The following is a 22,451-nucleotide window of genomic DNA, read 5'->3' on the forward strand; positions in this document are numbered from 1 at the left end:
CAAAATAAAGGGCCCACCATTCCTCAGGTGCTCAGGATAAAGCCTGGGGTCATCCCTCATCCCCTGTTTTATCTCACAGCCCCATCCAATCTGTCCACAATTCCTATCAGTTCTAGAATCCAGCCACTTCCTAGCACCTCCTCGGCCACCCCATGGTTCCTGAGCCACCATATGTCCTGCCTGGGTTCCAGCAGCCTCCTCCTGGTTTCCTGTTCTCGCCCTGCAGTCTGTCCCCCTCACAGAGGCCCATAACCATCCGTCATATCCTGTGGCTCCTATCACACTCAGAAACAAATCCAAACTTCTCACCACAGCCTAAAAAGTCCTTTGAGAACTAGCCGCCCGCCAGGCCCACTTCCCCTCCCTCTCCACCCCTGACACTTTGACTATTTTGCTCCTCCAGGGTCATGCCCAACTCCTTCCGTCTCAGAGCCTTTGCACTTGCTGTCCCGTCTGCCTGGAGCGCTGTCCCCAGCCTGTCCAGTACTTGGCATATAGTAGCTGCTTACTAAATATCTGCCCAATTTACAGGGGCAGGGTGACAGGCCCTGGGCCAGTGTGGCAGGAGTGCCAGTGTCACCACCAGGTGGTGCTGCAGACCCGTCCCTGGATGGTGACCTCCGGCCCAGCCTCCAGATTTGTCCTCTCAGCAAAGCCTCTGGTGGCCTTCGTGCCAGGCGGTGCTATGGGGCACCAGCTGCCTCAGCCCCGCCCTGCCTGCCCTCCAGCAGCTACTGGTGGATGTGGTCTAGGGGTATCCAAGGAGTCTGGAAGGAAGGGAGGGCTGGCCGCCTCCCTGGGCCTTCTAGGCTCTTTCTGGGGAGGAAGTGATGTGTAAGCCTGAGAGGGTGGGGTGGGGGGAACGGGGGCTCAGCCAGAGCAAGGTGTCAGGGATGAGTTCTGGGAAGGCCTTGGACTTGGAGTTTGTCCATGGAGCTTGGGTTTGCATCCCACCCCCTCCTGTCCTCTGTATGCCTTTGACAAGCAGGAAAGAGGATGCCAGCCCTTGCCCAGACTCCCAGGGCAGCTGTGAAGATAGTCAAAGCTGCCATTTTCAAATGGTTTTTTCCAGGACAGCCTCATTTTCAGCCAGTCTTATCAAGAAGGCTAACACATGAAACTGATAAAAAGAGGTATTTCATCAGCATAAATTTCTAAGCTCAAGGTGCTGACAGGTCCTTAGTCTAAAGTCACTTGAGAGGGTGGGTGTGTCACAACTGGGATGGACACACACCCAGCCCATGGTGCCTCTTGGAGCTCCCCCAGCACCCAGTCTATTTCTGCAGCTTATCTGAGCTACATGGCATCAAAAGAGCCTTGAGGTCCACAGGCAAAAAGCTGTTTTTAAAAAAATGAATTCAAATCAAGCTTTGGTGACAGCTCCAAGGCCCAGGCAGGGGTTCCAGGTGTCTACAGAGTCTGTCTGACGACCCCCAGCCATGGCTGTGGGACCCTGGCAAGTCCCTTGCCCTCTAGGCTTCAGAAGGCACAGGAGGCTGCGGTCCACCATCAGGGGCCCATTTTTTACCTTGGCAGGTCTGGATTTAGAGATCAGAGTGAGACATGGCCTGGCTTCCCTAGGGCCCTCCGATGCCTGGTGGATGTGGGTCAGGCAACAGAGTGTGTGCGGAGAGAACCTTCAAGGAGGGGCATGGGGGCTCAGCTGGGCTGCAGGAGACAGGGTGGGCAGGGTGAGGTGGGGTGAGGTGGGGAGGGGGCAAGGCGCTAAGCCCTGAGAGTTTAAAAATAAACCCTAAGTGCTGTCAGCTACAGCCAGCATCCTAGGGACATCCCCAGGGCACAGGATGTCCCTGGCAGGGGCTGGAGGTGGCAGAAGGGACACGGCAGGAGGGAGGGGGTCCTCATCTGCCCTTTCTGCACCTGGGAGCTATTTGTGTTTGGGGAGAACCAGCCTGGATCTTCCCGACCCGGGCCAGGGCCAGAGGGCCTCGGGGGTCCCTCCTCCCCCATCCTTGGAAGCATTTTATTTTGCATCAGAGAAAACTGAGACCCAGGGAGATTGTGACTTGCCTGAGGTCCCTACTCTGATAAATCTGATAGCTCCACACCTGGAAGCCAGCAGTGCTGGCTCTCAAGTAGTGATTCTTGAAGCCTGGTGGGCATGAGGTAGGCGACCAACTAGGGGAGAAGGCTCACTTGGATGAGGGTAGCGGGGAGCACCAAAAGAGCAAAAGCCCAGGACTGTGTTCGACATTGTTCATAACAAACAAGCTCCTCCTGCCCATTGGTCTCCTCTGCTCCTCACTCTGATCCCGAGGAGGGACTTACAGGGATTAATGCTGCCCCCATCTTATAGATGAGGAAACTGAGAACCAGGGAGACAAGGTCACCTGCTCCAGGCCTCAAAGCACATCACACCGAGCTGGGATGGGGCCGGTCTCCCCTGGCGGTCCCCAGCTTGAGCTGCTGGAGCCAGGGTGGGAATAAGGGGATGGGGGAAGAGGGGCTGCCATGGGGATATGGGGAAGGGTGGGAGGGAGGCCCTGCCACCTCTGTTTTGGGGTGCCCCCTCCCATCCCTCCTTCTCCTCATCCCTCCTCCATGGGCTCCAAGCTCCCATGCACTCAGGACCAAGTTTGGCTTCCTCGCCTAGCCAGGGCTCTCCCTGCACATCCAGCCTCATGTCTCACCATGCTCCTGACACACTCAGCCTCACCGAACTACTCATAGATTCCTACAGAGATTGCTATTTCAGGTGTCTGAGCAGTAGAACAAGATGTTCCCGCTGCCTGGAATGCCCCCTTCCATATCTTCCTGGGGAACTCGTATTCATCCTTCACAATCCAGCTCTGAGCCATCATTGCTCCGTCAGATCACAGTTATGACTGTGATTATAACTGCTGTGTTTGCTGCCCACCTCTCTTCCTGCACTGGCAACTCTTTTAGGGTAGCAACTGTACTGTATTATGCTCTCCAAGCCCAGTGCCTAACTAGTGCCTGGGTGAAGGAATTAAATTGAGCCTTGTAAGGTTGGGCCAAGGCCCACTTTGCAAGAGAATGGTGGGATATACTGTATCCCTTAGTTGGCATTGAAGGGCTTTATTAGTGTGTGTGGGGGGGTGTTGCTCAGAGGCCACAATTCATTTTCTGGCCAAGTCCCCCAGTCTACCCTCCCCCCAGGCCCTCAATTGCTCTGCCCTAACCTCCATCCTCTATCCTGTCTTTCCATCCTGCTCCCCTGAATCAAAGCAGCAGCAGTCCCAACTTGCCACCTTCCCGCTGTCTTTCTTTCTCTCCCTAAAGCAACCACAGGACAGATAGCTCCCAAACCTTAGAAAGCCCAGGATTCCCCATGGAGCCTGTTTCAAATGCAGAGTCCCAGGCTTCATTCCCGGGAGGCCCACCCAGAGGAACCTGGTGCAGAACCCTGGAATCAGCATTGTTAAGCAGCCTCCCAGTGGGTCCTGTTTTAGGAACTTCCTGGGGTGCAGCATGGAAGCCCAAGATGATGACATGACGAGGGGCAGGGAGGGAGAGCCAGTGCCCTCAAAGTGGGACTGGAGTTTAGAGATGACCCCAGGCGGTAGCTGCGTGAATCCTTTCCTCCTTGCCTAAGGATGCAGCGAGCTGAGCCTAGGCACTGGGTTTCCTCAGTCTAACCGCCAAGGGAGGCTCCAGCGGCGAGTGGCATTTGCTGCTCAGGTGTGTGTGCTGGCCTCAGCGGCCGGGCCTGCAGCCGCCTCCCCTCTGTACTGGGGAGACAGAGGCGGATATAAATAACAGCGAGGCCGGGCCGGATGAAGTAAGTGCGAGCAGAGAAGCAGGAACCGCCACCGGGGATCTGGGGAGGCAGAGGCACTCCAGCGGGTACGGCGCGGCGCGGGGCTGACGCGAGCCCGTTGCTCCCTCGGGTCCCGGGTGACCTTGAGGGGGGTGTTCGGGCCTCGAGGCGCGGCGGCGGCACTGCTGAGCTCCCAGCCAGGCCCGAGCAGAAGGTGTGAAAAGGCCTGGCAAGGGGCGGGAGAAGCTGCGGGGCGCCAAGGTCGGGCACTGGGGAGCCAGCAAGGGACTCTGAGCAGGAGGCTCCCCTGCACTGAGTGGCCTCGGCCCTTCCGCAAGCCCGGCCCTGGCCTCGGCGGGTTCGCCACGCCCGCTCTGGGCCTCGGGCTCCCCAGGTGTCCGCCGGCAGGTTCCACCAGCACTTGCGGGCCCGGCGGGAGCGGAGGGGGCCTCCCTGGTGTCAGAAGCACGGAACAGCTCGGCTGTTCCTGGGAGGCGGTGCCTCCAGCGGCTCCCCCCGCCCACGTCCCTGCGCCCGGCGCTGACGCACGCCCCGCCCCGCGCCGCGCCGCCCGTTACGTAACCCCCCGCCCCCTCGCGTTCCTCTGGGGTGGGGGCTGGGAGAGGGGAGGGCTGGGAGAGAGGAGGCCCGGGTCCCACCCGTCGGCTCGGCCTCGCCTGGTCCAGCACCGTCTCCTCTGCTTATCGCTCGAGGGGAAACTGAGGCCGCGGTCCAACGCGGCACAGCGAGGTGGGGTGACTGCCCTCGCTAGGATCTTTGGTCCCCCAGGGGAGCCAGACTGCAGTGAGAGTCCCAGCTCCGCCTTGGGCCGTGGCTTCCTCTGAACAAAGGTTCCCTCCCTGGCCCTGATGTTGGGAGCTCTGGATGTCCCATGCTGGGGAGTCTTCAGCGGCTGTTCCTCTCATCCCATTGTGTGTGGGGCACCAGTATCTTGAGTTCTAGTTAGGCAGTGAAGCCCGTGGTGGTGATTGGTTCCTCTGTCTACCTTCTGGGAGACCTTGGTCACCACACTGCCTCTCTGAGCCTCATTGTCTCCACTGATAAAGTGGAGCTGCTCCGCCTACTTTTATAGGAAAGAACCCTACGTGTCAGCACCTGCTGAGTACTTTGCAAAGTAAATCCTTATCCTCTACTCACCCTTCCCAGGACCTGGCACAGTGCCGGGCTTGAGCCTGGCCCTGGGCTGGTAGGTGGTGCCCCACTGGGCCAGTCAGCAACCAGTGGACCTTGGCCTTTGCCCAAGAAGCACGTGGTCCAGGTCTGGCCTGTGGCCTGGCGGGCAGCTGCAGGTGGGGCTGGTCCTGCAGGGGCCGCTGGTGCAGCACAGCAGGCCCTGCCTGGCTGCCCTCACACGAGACCCCTGGGAGCACCTGAGGGTCCCCTGCAGTGCCACCCATAGTCCCACTCACTGAGGTAACCTAGCCAACACCTGTTTTGAGCACCTCCTAAGAGCAGGCTTTGGGATGAGGAAGGTTTCTGCCCAGACCTCTGTGCTGTTCAGACATAATGGGAGCCTCAGTCTCCTCATCTGCAAAACAGGGATAATCACACCTCCCTCCCTTCCCTCTTGCTTGGCCTCTGCTAGGAGGTGATGAAATGCTTCTATCCCTGCTCCCCTTTATCGGGCCTGGAGTGTGAGCTTTACATTTTACCTTCAAACAGCAATTTGAGGTGAGAATTGGTGTCCTTTTACAGTTGAGGAATCCAAGAGGAGGAGTAACTCCTCCAGGTAAGGTGATCAACTGTCCTGGTTTGTCCAGGGGCAAACACACTCTTTCTTTCTTTTCTTTTTTTTCTTCGATAGGGAGGTGGAAGTAAAATTAGGTTTATTTATTTATATTTATTTATTTTTGATGTAGGTACTGGGGATTGAACCCAGGACCTTGTGCATGCTAAGCACACACTCTACCACTGAGCTATACCCTGCCCCCACAAATACGCTTTAAATAGGAAAACTGGGAGTCACCCTACCTCCAGGCCACATACTTCACAAGTGACAGTGTCCAAGTCCAAAGTCTGGCAGTCTGGCTCTGGAGGCCATGTGCAGCAACACCAGACTGTATTTCCCTCCACCGGTATTTGCTGAATGGCTGAATGCATCTCTCCCCACACCTGCCCCCAGTCCTTGCTGAGCACCTTGGCTCTTATATCAGGATCTAGTCTGTTCTCCACCAGGAGAGTCTTAGAGGAAATAAGTATAAGTGAGGTCTGCGGGCTTCACTGCTGAGTTCCGAGGACCCCCTCGGCTCCTCCCTGTTTCAGGGCTGCCTGAGGGAACTCCTCAGGGTCCACCCCTCAGGCCTTTTTTGTCCACAGGGGAGGCTGGGTTCCCACTGGCTGGGAGCTACTACCCCCTGATATGAGCTGTATCACTTTGTTTTAGAGTTCAGTTTCCTCACTTGTAAAATCAGGGTGATAAAACCTGCCTTTCAGTTGCTGCTGGGGATTCAGGGCAATGTAGGTAAAGCTCCTGGCACCCAAGAGGCCCTCAATATGTAAGCTTTGTTATTGTTGCTTATTAATGTAATTATAGCAAACTTTTCCGTCAAGGGCTTCCTCTGTCTGGCCTAAATGTTTTCCAAGCATTCAAGCCCAAAGTAGATGCCATTTTTCAGGTGGAGTTCTGTGTTTCAGGGAAGTTATGACCTGCCTAAGGCCACAGCAATGAAGGGCAGGACCAGCGTTTGCAGGGTTCTGTACTCTCGTAGCACTTAGCCCAGGTGATGGCAACTGCTGGTGAAACAGGGAAAGTAAGGCACAGGGGTAGGGAGGATTGCTGAGGTCCCTGAAATGCCAGGCCCCCTGCCTGCCTCCCGGACAAGCTGGTACTCTCCTTGCCCAAGGTGGCAGGACAGGTTGTAAGAACCAGCCCTTTGCTCAGGCCAAGCTGCTCCTCCCAAGTCGGCCGGCTGCCCAAACCCTCTACCAGCCACTGTTCCCTGTCCGCCTGCCAAGCTGTGGAGCAGTCCAGGACATTGTGTCCAGAGAGAGGGCCAAGTGGGCCCCTCGCCCGTGGCTGATGACCTCCTACCCCGCCTTTCTGGGCCTCAGGCCAGCCTGGCCTGTCCCTGGCCCTGGCATAAGCGGGAGGCCAGAGCTGCCCTTTCAAAGGCCAGGACAGCACCTCAGCTCCTCTTGGCTCACTGCGACCCTTGCTTAAGAGGGGTGCTCACTGCTCCATACCAGGCCCTCTTTCCAAAAAACCCCAAGTCCCAACAGACAGGCTCCCTGGGGTGCCTTTCAGAGGAAGCCAGCTGGTTTCTTGAGAAGCCTGTTTTCCTGCCCTTGGCATTTTTGCTGTCCTCAAATCCAGCCAGGCCAAGGCGAGAGGACCCCGTGGGCAGAGAACTGACTGTATGTAGCCCTGTGCCCACGTGAGCTGGACACAACCTCATCTCCCCACTGTACGGCTAAGAAAGTGAGCGGCAGAGAGAGGCCAGGATTTGTGCAAAGCCGCACAGAGGCTGAGAGTCACCACTTGGAGCAGGAAGGGGGCTGTCTCAGGGGGCGGGGACGCTTGGAGACCAGAAGGACCTCTGTGGTCTTAGTTGTACTGCCACCTACTCAGAGGTGCGGTTCCCCACTCCCACCCACCGTGTTCTTACCATGTTGCCCTGTTTTGTTTCCCTGACAGTATTTTTCTGCGTGGCTTTTCTCTTTTGTTTCCGAGGTTTACTGTTTTTCTTACCCACTAGAACCTGAGCCTGGTGAGGGCAGGGACATCTTGTCCAACAGCCTTAGTGAGGAATAACTGATACACAATAAGCTGCACTTAAGGTTTATAATTTGATAAGTTTTGACATATTATATACAATGAAACTATCACCACAATCAAGATAATGAATATATCCATCACCCCCCAAAATTTCCTTGTTCCCCTTTTTAATCCCTCCCCCTCTCCAGTCCCCAAGCAACCACTAGTCTGCTTTCTGTTGCTACATGATTAGTTTGCACTTTCTAGAATTTTCTATAAATGGATTCAAACAGTATGTATTCTTTTTTTGTTCTGGATTTCATTCAGCATTAATACTTTGAAACTCATTCATATTGTTGCCTGTATCAGTAGTTCATTTTTTATTGCTACATAGTATTCCATAGTGTGGGTGTACTGGAGTTTGTTCAACCATTCACCTCTTGAAGAACATTTGTGTTGTTTACAGTTTGGGGCTAACAAATTAAGCTGCTATGAACATTTGTGTACAAGTCTTTGTATAGATATTTGTGTCATTTTCTTATGAGTGAACAGGAATGGAATGGCTGGATCATTGTAGATATATGTTTAACTTTTGGGGGGGTAATTAGGTTTGTTTGTTTGTTTGTTTGTTTGTTTGTTTATTTATTTATTTATTTATTTATTTATTTATTTATTTAAAGGGCGGTACTGGGGATTGAACCCAGGACCTCGTGCTTGCTAAGCAGGTGCTCTACCACTGAGCTATACCCTCCCCCACAATGTTTAACTTTTAAAGCTTCTAAATTATTTTCCAAAGTGGTGGTACCATTTTACATTCCCACCAGCAGTGTATGAAATTTACTAATTCCTCCACATCTTTGGTAACGCTTGGTATGGTCAATCTTTTTCTTTTAGCTTTTTAATAAGCGTGTTCATTGTGGCTTTAATTTGCATTTTCCTAATGACTTGTGGTGGTAAGTGTGTTTTCATGTGCTTACTTGCCATTCATATATCTTCTTTGAGAAGTGTCTATTGAAGTCTTGCCCAGTTTTGTATTGGGTTGTTTTTTCTTTAGAATTGAGTTTTTTTGAAGTGAGATATACCTAATGTATAACATTATATTAGTTTCAGGTGTTTGACATAATGATTTGATATTTATATATATCAGATATATTTCATACTGTGAAATGGTATAGTTGAGTTTTGAAAGTTCTTCATAGATCCTGTATATAAGCTCTTTTACCAGATACATAATTTGAAAATATTTTCTCCCAGTCTGGAACATCTTAACAGTGTCTAGGGAAAGTTTTTTTATTTTGATAAAGTCCAATTTATCAGTCTTTTATGGATCATTCTTTCAAAGTCATCTCTAAGAAATCTTTGCATAACTTAAGATCACAAAGATTTTCCCCCCTGTTTTCTTGTTAGACGTGTTGTAGTTTTAGTTCTACATGTCTGCCGTCTGGATGTCTCTGCGGCTTCTTGAAGGGGTCATTGACGCTTGCTGTGCCCATGGCTTCACCCCCTTGTTCCTCCGTTCCTGAGTCTTGCTCCTCCTTTCCTGAGTCTTGTTCGTCCCCCGCCCCTGCCACTTCCTGGAGCCCCTCCATGCTGAGTCCAGGTGTCACCGTACGAGCCCACACCAGAGTACTTTCATGTGTGCTGGGCCACAGCTCCTCACCCACTGGCTTCTATCCACCCTCATAAGAGCCTTCCTGGGCAGGGGAGGAGCCTCCTCTTGGTCCTTATGGCTCCCTTGTCTTCCTTCTGCTGTAGATCTGATCTGGGTGCCGAAGTCACGGTGACATGGGTCTCTCTTCTACCACTAGAAGTACCCTCCGTCCTCCAGCCGGCCTGTGCCCAGGGCCCAGCTCAGGACCTGGCACAAAGTAGGGACTCTGGGAAGGTTTGTTGATTGAATTTGTGAGTACATTCCTCACTTCGCTCTGCTCCTAGCCACAGATGCGGCGCCCTGGAGGTGAGAGACTTAACTCTCACATTGAAGATTGAATCCCAGCTCCTCAGCTATGCTAGAGGGCCCATGCTGTGGCCCTGAGGACTTCTTCCACCTCATCTTGTGCTGCTTGCCCCTTGTTTGCTGCTGGACTTTTCATTCCCTGAGCACACACACCATGCTTGTTCCTACCTTGCCCTGGAAGTGGCTGACCCCTCTGCTGCTCTCTCTGCTAATTCTCTTGTAATGCAGATTAAAAGCTCCCTCTTTGGGACGGTTCCCTTTCCCCTGACCGCCCAGTCTAAAGGGGCCACTTGGTTGCCAGTTTCAGTTGTCTTAGTGGAACAGCCTCACCATCTGACATATTCCTCACTTACTTGTTTGTGGTTAATAGACCATCATCTTCAGGAAGATGCCTGGAACAGTGTCCAGCTCTTATGGGGGCTCCATGTTGAACAGTAAATGTTGAATGTTGAGATGTTTAATGCAGTAAATCAGGGCAGAGCCAGGTGAAGGACCCAGATGTCCAGGTGGCTGGGCCAGGCCTCTTCTCCTGCCTGGATTTACCCAGCCCTGCCACAAGCCAGCATTATTCTGAGCAAGTCCTCATGCCTGCAGGGCTCTCAGCTGCTAGCCACGTGGTTCCACCCAGGGATCAGCCCATCACTCTTTTCTCCACTCCGTGGGAAACGTACCACAGCACAGGGTCCTTTAGGGCCCTCACCAGGGCTCGGGAGCCAGTGGAGCAGGAAGAGGTGCTGGCCTAGGGGCCAGCCCAAAGGGCCTAGCTGGGCTGGGGCCTGGTCTCACTGTCTCTTGTTGTACACATGGGATGGATGTCAGGAGGGGAAAGAGATATTTGACATTACACAGAGTTGGCAGCCGTGAGAACCCACTTCTCTTGCTGGCAGTGAAATTCCCCAAATTAAAACCCAGCAAATCAGCAGGTTTCTGTTGCCCAGGGGCTTGTAGACTTCCTGGCTGGTCCCAGCCTGTCCTTAGGCCCTGCCCACTCAGGACTTGGCTGAACTGGCTGGCCAGACCCAGGGAGAGGAGGGAGGGCAAGAGTGTGCCCCTCCACCCCATGACTCACTCAGGGGGAGGTGGCAGCGAGGAGACCAGACAGTGGCATCCCCTTGGCCTAAGGGTGGACACTGACTCAGGCAGGCAGTGACGAATGGAGCAGGGTTCTCCTGCCTCCATGACTCACCCCCACCCGCCCAACTGTTCTCTAGGGATAAACTCCCAGGAGGTTTCGGGACACACATCGAGAGTGATGAGTACAGTTTTCAGGACGCTGTTTTGCTGAGGGACAGGCAGCCTCCCATCTGGGCAGAGGGCAAACTGGGGGCCAGCTTAGTGTCTGCTCTGAGAATGGAGTTTCCTTTTCCGCCCCAGCCTGGTCCTGCTGCTGGTGGGGTTGGGTTTCGGCCTGTTTGCTGATGCAAGGCAGCATCCTGGACTGGGTTGGCTGGTGGTGTTTGAGGATGGATGATAATAGCTCTGATGAGGAAATGATCCTTGTCATTTACTCTGGGTTAGCCACCCTGCTCAGCATTTTCCACTCACTGTTTCATTTAGTTTTCACACATAGGTGTCATTTTTATGCCCATTTAAGAGGTAAGAGAACTGAAGTGCCTGAGTAGGCAGAGTGGTTGCTTGAGGTTACCCAGCTAGGGAGCCACAGGGGCAGGAATGGAATCCATGTCTTCTCAGGGAGCAGAGTCCAGACTCTTTCTGATGGGCACCTTCCTGACACGTTCCCTGGGGAGGGACCTTGGCCTTGCTTTTTTCCTTCCTGGTTTTTCTCTGCCTCCTGATCCCTGGGCTCCCAGGCTCCCTGTGTACACCTGTCCTGTAACTGCAGTCCCACCTGTGCTCCCAGGGTAGACAGTGGGTGCTCATGGGATGTTTGTGAATGAATGAGCACTTTTTCCCCAAAGAATTGAGTCTACCAGAATGTTCTTTCTTTCTTTACCTCCAGGTCTACCACTGCACTGCTTCAGAGCCAGTGTTCGGTGAATAAATGGAGGCATGAACGTATGAATGAATCACTTCTGTGCCTGAGTCCTGGAGAATTTGGAGGTTTGTTCAAATCTGGAGTCTCCATTCTTTCGGCTGGAGGGGCTGCCCAGGAAGGTAATCCCGGCACCTGAGCTGGGCCTCCCCGGGCCTGTCAGCTCTCTGGCATGTGCACAGGGAGTGGGAACAGGTGGCTATGGGCCCTCTCATAGCAGGAGCTTTGCTAGGCATTTTATTTATACTAAGAAATAGGAGTGACTATGTGAGGGGCCCTGGGGCCCACAGATGGGACACCGAGAGAGGCTGGGCTTCTCCTCAACAGGCTCTGTTGGGGGGAAGCAGCTCATGAAGGGGCCAGACATCAAAGGCTCCTGGGACCTTGTGCAGAGGTGGGATGTTTGGCCTGAAAGCTTCTAGGCCCAGTTTACACACTTGGATGGGGAGGGAATGGGTGTGGACCTGTCTGGGGGAGAGATGTGAGGAAATCCCCATCCCGCTGATGCCCCAGCCTGGATGGAGGTGGTGCGATCAGTCGTCTTACCCCTACCACCAGTGTCACTCTTCCATAGCAATGACCAGTTTTATACATGAAAAAGTCACACATGGGTTAAAATCTAAGTTTCCCCACTTATTGGCTTTATGAATTTAGCAGGTAATCTAACTTGGAGCCCTTCTCATTGTACCATGGAGATAACACCTGTATCACCAGGTTGCTGTGAGGGTGAAATAAGATTCAACAAATACCTGTCCGCCCCTTCCACCCAGGGGCCTTGCGGCGCTGATGTGCATCACTGCTTGGGAGGTGGCTGAACTCCTACGGAGATCAGGGCTGGCTTCTCCCCAGCCCGGGCTCAGGCAGGCTATCTCACCCCTGAAGCAGATTCAGAATTGCCCAGAGAAGGGCCGAGTCTCAGCATCAGGTTTTTGGAACCTGACCTAGGGGGTGGTCTTCTCATCCTTGCCCACTTCTAGGAGTCTAGTGGTCTGGGTGGGCAAATAGTAGATGGAGGACAGGCTGGAGGTTGAGCTCTTGCTTGGTCTGCCAGTCCCCAAGGAGGGGTGTCCTGATTTCACCACCTGTCAGCAGAGAGCTGGGGCCGTTCCTGGCCTCGTGGAACCTGTTTCCAATGTGGACAAGGACCCGTGGGAGTGGGCACCCTGAGGTGTCCTGTGTTGATGGGAGAGGTGGCAAAAAGGGGCCTGTGACACTGTGCCTACCCAGGGGTCGGGTGAGGATGACCAGTCATTTCTTGACGCCAACAGGGGCTGGGTCACTCCCACTCTCTCCATACTAAAAGGGACCCCAGAAACAAAACAAGCAGGGAGCATGCAGAAGGCTATTATGTATCATGCTTTTAATACAAACTTAAAAAAATCTGGAACAATATAAACTGTACAGATTTGATCAATCTTTTTGTTTTGTTTTTAAACTAAATCTCTAAACACACCAATGTCCCATTCCAAAATATTGCACAACATTCTGAATACAAAACGCTTGATTGTATTCCTCCTTCACTAAAGAAAACAAGTTCATTACCCTGCTCCCCCAAGCTCCTCTCCACGTTGCCTCAATGCCCCCCCCTCCCATCCCTAGGGGTCAAACTAGAGAATCTAAGCTTACTGCATTGAGAAAAATACATCATTCTGGACTAAAAGTTTACATTCTTTACAAGACAATCCACCTTTTGATTTGTTCCTGGGAAAGAGGGGTAGATAGAGGATGGGGAAAGGGGAGAAATAGGCTGTATTCTCCTTTTTTTTATTTTAAAGTTTGTTTTTCCTGAAAAAATATCTGTTTCTCTCCTCTTAAGAAAAAATCTTGAAAAGAAAAAAATTACATTTTTTACGTTAGAAATATACATATATTATATATACCTCTTACATCTTACAAATGTAGCAAATTATTCAATACAAACGGACACCAAAAAATGTAAAAAATAAAAAAAAAAGTTTTCCTACGAAACCAGGTAAATTAGTGCAGATTTTTGTTTTTTTCTTAAAAAAAATAAAATTGAAGCAAAAATGCCTAGGTTTGAGACAGACAGACTGAAGTGGGCCCAAGAGCCCAGCACAGGAGTCATGCTCCTGAACACATACTTTACCTCATATTTCAAAAGACACTAAAGGGGTTGGTCTCCCACTCTCCCTCCATGTGGTGAGAAACAAGCTGGCCAGGGTGTGGTGGGTGCCTGTGTGTATGTGAGAGGAGGAGTGGGAAGAGGGATAAGGCAGCATCCAACCTTTCCCAGAGAGCAGCCTGGGCCTGTCACCTGTGTGGGAGCTGAGGGCTAGGGAGAGGGTGGCCCAAACTGGGCTGGCCCCTGAGAAGTCTAGGGGGACAGATGGTGCTGGGCCAAGGAGCCAGAGCATAGCCTGGCTCGGGGAGGTAGAGCTGGCACCCACTGCAGGGAGAGGAGGCTGGCAGTGTCTGTCGGGGAAGGACACACTGCCACAGCAGTTGCCCACTTGGGGACTGGGGAGGAGGGAGTGGGGTTTCGAGGGCTTTGGTACTTTCTGGTGATGGGGGCTCTGATGCCGTGTGCGCCACTTGCCGAAGCGTCATAGCATGGAAGCTAGTCCACTGGGGTCTGGTCAAACAACTTCTCTCCAGCAGAGGTGGGGAGTGAGCCTCTTCAACAGTCCAAACATACCACCTGTGATGACCAAGCGCCTGTCTAGCTCAGCCTGCCCGGAACTCTCCTCACAGCATCAGGGCCCAGGGGGCTGGGCTGGGCAGTGAGGGGGGATGGCAAGAGGTACCAAGAGGTTCTCAAGCAGGCAGGGGAAGAAATGTACTAAAACAACATCTGTAACTGAAAGACCAAAGTCTCAATTCAAGGCTTAGGACTGCCCACTACAGGCACTGACCCAAACTCCCACCCTGGGCTAAGGTAACATAATAGGAGGGTCTCAGTCCAGGGACTTCTCTGAAGTTTCAGAGGCTGGGTACTCCCTCAGCCCCTCACAGCTAACCCCCCCCCCCCCTTTTTTGGTCAAAACAGAAGTGCAGATCCCTCCGCAGTCTGGAAACCAGTTCCTTCTGCAGTGCTTTCCCCTGGGAGTGTCTTAGGCTCTGCCAGTCTCGCCCCGCCACGTGAACCATCCTACAAAAGGACTGACAACCCACCCCCGCCCATTCCCCAACCTCATACGTAAATAAGCACTTGCTGCAACCCGGAATCATACCCAGAAGGGAAGTTTCACATGCCTCGGAATCCTTTAAAGCAGGACAGCAAGCCATGTGCACACACACACATACACACCTGCACCTGCCCCACCTCCCTCTCCACCTCAGGCCCAGGGGAGGGGATGCATGGGAGGCGTCACATGTGCCAACCACTGGGTCTTCAGGGCCTCAGTGACAGTCTGGGCCAGGTGGGGAAGGTGGTGTGGGGCCACAGGGCAGAAATGGAAGGAATTACACTAGACAGAGTGCTGACCTCCCTGGAGTCACGGACATCAGCTCCAGGGGGAGGGTGTCAAGTGGCCAGCAGCTGCCTAGGGCCCAGGCCTGAGAGGGGGTAGGGGCTGGAGTCAGACCTATTTGGGCGGCAGGGCCCGAGGCCTGCTGAGGTTGGATGGCTCTGAGTGAGAGGACAGCTGGATGACGGAGGCAGTGACATGGGGCAGCCTCTCCCTGTTCTGAGGAGGGCCAGACCTCGCTGTGGTTCTCCCTTCCCTATGAGCTTGGACACACCAACCCTAAACCAGGCTGTGGAGGGAGGGCGGACGGGAGGGAGCAGGGAAGGAAGGAGCAGGGAGCAGCAATTCACATCTGGACCATTCTTAGCACAGGAAGCCACTAATTAAAGATGTTATATAGAAAACTACATGTAAAAAAAAGAAAAAAGAAAAAAAAAAAAAAGAAATATAAAACCCAAACCAAATAAATCAGAGGCAGGCAGGAAAATAGCAGGGGGTTGAGTTAAACACGATTCGGTGCTTCGGGAGCCCCCTCCCTCTCCATGCCTGGGCTGGATCTTTTTTCTAGAAGTTAGAGTGAGAAGATTGGAAATCTTTTTGTATATTTTTCTTTTCCTCTTTTTTTGGCCTTTCCTTTCCTTTCTCTTTTCTGTGGTCTTGGGTGCTCCTGGCCCTGCGGGCAGGTGGGCGGTCAGTTGGCCAGCACGACCGGCTGGAACGGCTGGCTGGGGTACTGCATGGTGTTCAGGTTGTAGCTGAGGCCTTCCACGAAGGGTGTCTTCTCCAGGAAGAGGCTATTGGTGCCACCTCCAAATACCTGGGCCATGTCGAAGCTGCTGCTGTTGCAGGTGCCAGCCCCACTGCCCCCAAAGGGGGCCGGGGTGCCACTGCCCTGGCCATCGGCCCCATCAAAGAAGAGGCTGGGAGAGGCACCGCCGTTGTACACGAACTCCTTGGCATTGGGTGAGAGCTGGGACTGAGGGGCCGGGTTGGCGGTGATGAAGTTCAGTGAATGCAGAGACAGAGAGAGGTTCTTCTGTTTCAGCAGGTTGTTAGTGGGAGAGCGGGCCATGCGAGGCTGCTGCTGTGGGGGCTGCTGGCTGCTTGCCCCACTGCTGGCCACACCACCCCCACCCGCTGCCCCGCCACCCTTCTTCATCTTGGTGGAGCCAAACTTGGTGGCTGCGAAGGAGGCTGTGGTAAAAGTGATGGGCTGGGCAGAGCGGGGAATGAAGGTGGGGCTGGGCGACTGGCCAAAGGATGGTGATGGGGAGTTGGACAGGGAGCTGTCCTGGCTGCCGATGGGCACAAACACCTGGGCATCAGGGTTGAAGCTGCTCTTGATCTCCTTGTCCAGCTCTGGGGCAACACAGCCCTCGCTGTCATCCAGATACAGCACCTTCACAGCTCCCTTCTCGCCGATCTGGTAGGACACCTCGTAAGGGTCAATCCAGACGCTCAGCTCCTCAGGAACATTGGCCCGCACATCCTCCACCGCGAGGCCACTCCGCTTGGCGGCCAGCTCCACCACGGGGTCCACGATCTCCCCAATGTGGACACAGCGGAAGCCAGAGCCCTTCAGTGGCTTGTCAGGGTACCAGTGGCCTTCATATTTCTTTTTCAAGAGCCGCTCTAGCTCCTCACCAAACAGGTCTGCCCGGCGCCGGGGCAGCTTGTTGTACAGGTAGGAGATGATGAAGTTCAGGGCCACTTTGATCTCCAGCTGCATGGTCCTTTCCTAGGCAGAGAATCAGCACAGGCAGGTGCACAAACCACTGGCAGTGTCAGGAAATGTAAGGGGGGCAGCCTTGGGCTCCAGACGACTCTGGGAAATGAGAAGGAAAGGCTTCATGAGTAGATATACAGAAAGCCAGGGGGATCAGTAGCACATGACAGAGAGAGCAGCACCAGCTTTGAATCACATAGACTCAGGGTCCTATTTCTGCTCCGCTAGTGACAGGCTTATTTGTGTGACTGTGGGCAAGTCACTTTTTTTTGAGCCTTAGTTTCATCAGTAACATGAGGCTATCATGAAGATTAAATTAGTTCAAGAAAGTAAGGTGCCTCACGCTGTACCTGGTGTATTTTAGTAGGCATCTGATAAAATTAGCTATTATTTTAAAGTAATTCTAAAGAAACAGGTGTGCTGTGGTTTTCACTATTTTGAGAATTCAGGTCACTTAACGAGTGACACCAAAAAAAAAAAAACAACTGAGCTCCTAATTCAGCTGTAAGAGGGAAGGTTCTTGCTAACTTGTCTGTGCTATAGCTTGGTGAAGTCATGCTTCCAAACTGTCACAGGCTAACACAGAAGTTAAAAATGTTTAGTTTTCCTCATTAATGGAAAGGGATACAGGTCACTGAACAGGAAGTTGTGCTGCCCGCTTTTCATCGGGCTGGGATTCCAGTCATGTCCAATTTGTGACCCGAGGCTCCCCTGGTGTGTGTGCACTCTGGTTCAGAGTTTGCAGAACTGATTTTTTGCATAACAGTGTAACCAAGGCATGCATATCCATCCAGACAGCCTTCAAGAATCCAGACAGGAGCATGATCCCCAGGAAAAAGTCAAGACCTGTCATAGTCAGAGGTGTGGATCAATAAGGAACTGCTGACTGGGGGCTGCCCCAGGGAAGCAGAGGAAAGGAGATGGAAGCAGGGCCCTGTAGGCCAACAAAGCGTTAAGAGCAGTACTGGCGTGGCCTGAGGGAATTTCTGTAGTTTCTGGCTAGAGTGTAGGTGATGAGGGGTTAGAGAAAAGAAATTTTCCATCACCCTACAGGTTCCAGCTGGGGACCATCATCACTCAGTCTCCCAGGGACTGTCTGACCACCTGTCCTAGGCACCGGACCAGATTTATCAAGTGTTTGGAGATCCCTGGAGAGAGCTAAACACTCAGATTGTTATTTTGGGATTCTCTCACAGCCAGATCCCACAGAGGTCAAAAAGGTTTATTCCTGAGGTCTGGGCCAGCTTCATGTCTCAGGAAGATGATCTGTGAGGTCCTGAGAGCCAGTGATCCTAATCTCCTCACTTTCTCCAAAAGGGCAGCTCTAGGCTCATGCTGTGGGAGATCTGAACTGAAAAGAGCCATCTTTGAGGGCTGACAGAGACTCTGGGTGAGACTATGCTGCTAAGCCAGCACAGACACAAGACTGATCCATGGTCCGTCAAGGGCATCTTCTGTCTTGTGATAGATCTGGGGCTGGATTTTAATTAAAATCCCTCTGGGTCCAGCACAGAGTATCCAGTGCTAATTCTAGACTTGAGGATCTTGAGCTTTCTGAACATTTGCTCCAACTCCCTATAATTCTCAGGCCTGGGGCCATGGATCCTAGGGGCATTTGAAGGACTGACTCCTCAGGCAAAGCTCTCTGGGGTATCAGAAAAAATGCACTGGGTCAATACGGAGTATCTGATGACAGTGGCTAGCTCTAGTCCCACCCTCATTTCAGGTCTGAGTAGACAGAGAGTCACGTAGGGCATCAACAAAAGTGCCACAAGGCATGTCCTCTCCCAAGCCCTCCACAGGGAGGCATAGGATTCAGGAGACCCTAGCCTTCCCTCCATCTCAGCCTCCAAGACTTAATCTCCATGTGTCTTCAAAAGTCTATTCATGGTCACTACACATCAATTCCAGGGTCCTTCTAGGTTTAAAGAGAACAGTAAAGATAATGGGCTTTCTGTTTCTGAGAATTGGGTCCACACAGTCCTACACCTTTCAAGGCCTTTAAAACTTTGCTGCATATCTGCCTTCCAAGTTCACCTCCCCTGAACAGCTGAGCCTCAAAATGGGAACATTTTAAATGCAGGCCAAAGTCATTGGGAAATAAGCCTCCCACCCCAAAATACAATAGAATCACTGTCATCAGCCCTGCCTAGCTAATCATTTTCTGCAGCATAAGCAACTAAAGCTGCACACCAATTTATACCTCAGTGATGCTGCTACACATAATAAGGAAGTATATAATGCCATCTTTGCTTCTTTAATTGGAGAACAGGCCAGGCCAGATGGCTGTGGGGTGGAACCTTACAAAAATGCCGGACAACCAGAATGAGATTTTCTGCTCTATCAGCTCAGGCTCTAATTTTGACTTCAAGAAGCTTATGGAACAGAGGATTAAAGCATTGGTGCTGCCTTGTCTTTACTAAGGATACTCAGATCAGTTTGTTCATTTTTTTTTTAAGGGTATGGACAATTCTAGGGCTTATATATTAAATATTCATAGAATGTGGTGAAATTAGAAAGCTTAGAAATAACCACCTTTCAACTTAAAGGAACAAAAGAGGACTCTTAAGGTCTTTCGCAACCCTGACTCAGGTGCAAAAGGCCAGAAAGGTAGCAAAAAAGGGGGGGGGGGCGGGGAGGTTAAGTGTTTAACAACAGCAAAATCTACGTTTTGTCAATATATTTAAAAAGTTGCAAATATAAGAGTAAAATTCTGTCCGCTTTTATTTAAAATCTTATCCTTCTTCACTTGTTTACTTCAAGAAACAAAGTTAAACCTGGATTCAGATCCCGTGTTGACTTGTGTTTTAAAGAGTAAGTGCTTAAAAGAACGTCTTGGGGGAGAAAGAAGCTGGAAGCCGGCTGCAAGTCAATGATATTGTAATAGTGATTCCAAAGAATTTCTGACAAAAATACAAAGGAAGGTTTCTGAAGAAGAAAAAACTTAGGTACCTGTAAGATATTCAGACACCTCAAGCCTTAACATCCAAATCGTCTTACAATCAAGAACTACTAGATTCAAAAGAGTTTTGGAAAGAGGAGTCAGGGTCCTAAATTTTGACGAGGCCAGTAGGTGTCACAAACCGGGTGCTGGGATGTGAGAGCCGGTCTCAGATGGGACAGGGGATTAGCCCCACCCGACTCGTCCCGGAGGCAGAGGCCCAGACAGGCGGGTGTGGTTGAAAGGCTTCCAGGACTTGTGCCAACTGACCGAACCACTTCGCTCAGTGTCTCACATCGTCTCCCCCAAACATAGACTGTGCAAGCCCAAGTGTGACTACAAGGTCCCTTCCAAGTAAAAAAACGGCCCTTACTAAATCACTCCAGGTTTCTCCGAGGGCAAGAAGACTAAACTGAGCCCCAACGTTGATACGGAGGCCAGCGGCAAAGCTGCACTCTGCATTCTGGGAATCGTAGTCTTCAGAAACCTCACGCTCAGGTTGGAGGCAGTGACCTACTTTCTCCGCACACTACACTTCCCAGCGTACTTCGCGAAGACTCAGCCGGCGAACTACGCATGCCTGGTAAAGGGAGCTGGCCGAGGGTCGGAGAACGAAGGAAAAGTTTCCGATGCACATGCGCGCTGTGGCCGACGGGCGCCCCCCGCCCCCCAGCCTAATACATTTTATATAAATTCTACCCATAAGGCCTACTCCCCTTATTGTATCGCCCCACTGTATCTGTGTCTCGGCTTCTCGAGAAACTGAACTTTTTTCCCCCTCCCTTTTCACCGCCTCCCATGACTGCTGAATTAAGGATCAGCTTCTAATAGTTTTTTCTGGGTGAAGTCGGTAGGCTGGGATAGATAGGGTCACATCACGCCCCCGCCCCCGCCCCCTGCCACTTAATCTGTATTCCTTGGGCTGGGTGGTTTCCCTCTGGAGTTGCTGTAGGGACGGTGGATTCAAAGAGAAAAGAGCGTTTTCACTTAATGCCCAGTGGGCTCGTCTCCCTCACAGCCAGGAAAGAAAAGGCAGGAATTAAACCGAGTTCTCCCGTTCTCTCCCCTAAGGAAATTCCGAGTTTTAAGCTGCGGGGAGGCGCCGAGCGCGGACAATCAGAAGGCCCGACGCCAGCAGGGCCCTAGCCTCACCCCTCTTCTAATCCAAGTCCAAGTAACCAGACCCAGCTAAGGAAATGGAAAAGGTTCCTGGGCAGAGAAGGAAAAACTACATCTGACACCTGAACAACATCTTCTAATACTTAAAATTGTTTGTGAGTCTCCTCCCACTGCAAGGCCTGCTCTACGACCAGACTTACCAGATCCTCAGCAAAGCTCCCCTGCAGGGTGTTAAACCTCCCTAATCCTTCCTCCCACACAAGCTTATTTTCCCCTCCGCTTAAGAGGAGGGATGGGGGCAGGCACCCAAGAAAGCAATAGGGGTGTTTTTCTCCTGGAAAATCAAAGATGAGGGACCCATTTCCAGGGTGCAGTAGGTAGGAAAGAAGAAAGGTTAGATACTGAGCAGACAACTGGGACCCCTCGGCTAGGCCCCAAGTTTAAGCCTGCTGTGTGGGGTTCTAGTTCCTCTAGGGGTGGGAAAGGGCAGCCAACTGCCCCTCCTCTCTGCTCCCTCCTTCCCCTCCCTTTATAGTCAAGGGCACAGTCTATCCTTTGGAGGGGAAGGAGCTAGGAGTAGGGTGTTTCCTAGGCACCTCACCGGGATGAACCAGAATCCATTGATACTGCTGTAAGGGTACATTTTTCCGTCCAGTTTTCCCTTAAAACACTAAAGAGGATAAAAAGCTGAAGCCAAAATGGTGAATTCTGGCTCAGCGGCCAGAGGAGAGTCACCACTGACCGGTCCAAAAGAGGGGTGTCCATCCCTCAGGCTCCAGAAGGCCAGAAATAAACCCTATTAATTATTATCACCCCCTTCCCCAGACACGGAAAAAGAGGCAGAAAAACAAGGCCTGGATCCCTTTCCTTCCTCTGATTTATTTAATGGTTGTGGGAATTATGTTTTCGGGGAGAACAAGGAAAATCTAGCGACTCTCTAGAATATGAAGAACTGAGGAAGGCGGAGAAAGGAGGAAATGCACCCCACCCAGGAGGAGGCCACACTTGGAACAGGGAGAGTAGGGAGCTCCGGGATACCCCAGGATGAGAGCGAACGTGAAGGAAAGTGGGGCACAGGGGAAAAGAGGGGTTCCAGTGGGGAAGTGGAAAGGGAAATGTTGGCCAGGTGTAAGGGAGGAGGGTGCGACACCAACGTGGAGCGTCCAGTAAAGCGAAGAGCGGGAGTGGGGCAGGGGTGGAGGGAGGCGTCCGGCCTATCGGGTCTCGGGGGCCCCCGCCCGCACTCCCCCCACTCACTCACTCGGGTCTCTGCCGCGGCGGGGCGATGTGCGGGCTGCGGGGCGGCTTCTCCCTCCAGGGTGGTCCTGCGCGCGGGGCCGAGGTCGCTCTCCCTTCCTGGGCGCCGCCGGGCCGGGGGCCGATGTGTTCTTTTCTTCTTTGAGGGTTGGGAAGCGAGTGAGGGGACTATAGTCTGTGACTCTCAATAACAATTCTTTCAGCTTTCTGGAGGTCGGCCTCGGCCTTGGGGCGGAAGGCGGGCGGGCAAGCGGGCCGGCCGGCCGGCCGGCGGGCGGCGACGGCGCGGGGATGGCGAACCGGAGGGTGGCTCGTATCGCAGGGCGGAGGACGGTCCGGGCTGTGGCCGGCGGAAGGTCTTGCCCTTCTGGCGCCGCGTCGCCCGAGCCACTCGCTTCTTTCCGCCGACGACCTGCACCTTCCCGTGCCCCGGCCCGAAGTGAGCAAAGTCAATGAAAAGTTTCACCCTTAGCAACCCTGCGCACGGATCCAGCTTCCCCACCCCTGCGTGATGCGTCCCTCCGCCCTGCAGGGGCGGGGCCGGGCGCCGGGCCGGGACTACTTCCCAGCTGG

At 52.6% G+C, this 22,451-nt stretch overlaps 1 protein-coding gene across 1 annotated transcript; it reads right to left on the reverse strand.

Moving 5' to 3' along the window:
* Positions 1–12,748: 12,748 nt before the first annotated feature.
* TOB2 (transducer of ERBB2, 2) lies at positions 12,749–22,394 on the reverse strand. The gene is made up of 2 exons (XM_006174704.3): positions 21,883–22,394; positions 12,749–16,660 (listed from the first exon to the last, which is right to left on the reverse strand). Exon 2 carries the CDS (start codon positions 16,562–16,564, stop codon positions 15,527–15,529), a length of 1,038 nt encoding a protein of 345 aa, XP_006174766.1. The 5' UTR covers positions 16,565–16,660; positions 21,883–22,394; the 3' UTR covers positions 12,749–15,526.
* Between the last annotated feature and the right edge of the window lie 57 nt (positions 22,395–22,451).

The sequence above is a fragment of the Camelus ferus genome, chromosome 12 (genome assembly GCF_009834535.1).
Source record: "Camelus ferus isolate YT-003-E chromosome 12, BCGSAC_Cfer_1.0, whole genome shotgun sequence".
Classification (NCBI taxonomy): domain Eukaryota; kingdom Metazoa; phylum Chordata; class Mammalia; order Artiodactyla; family Camelidae; genus Camelus; species Camelus ferus.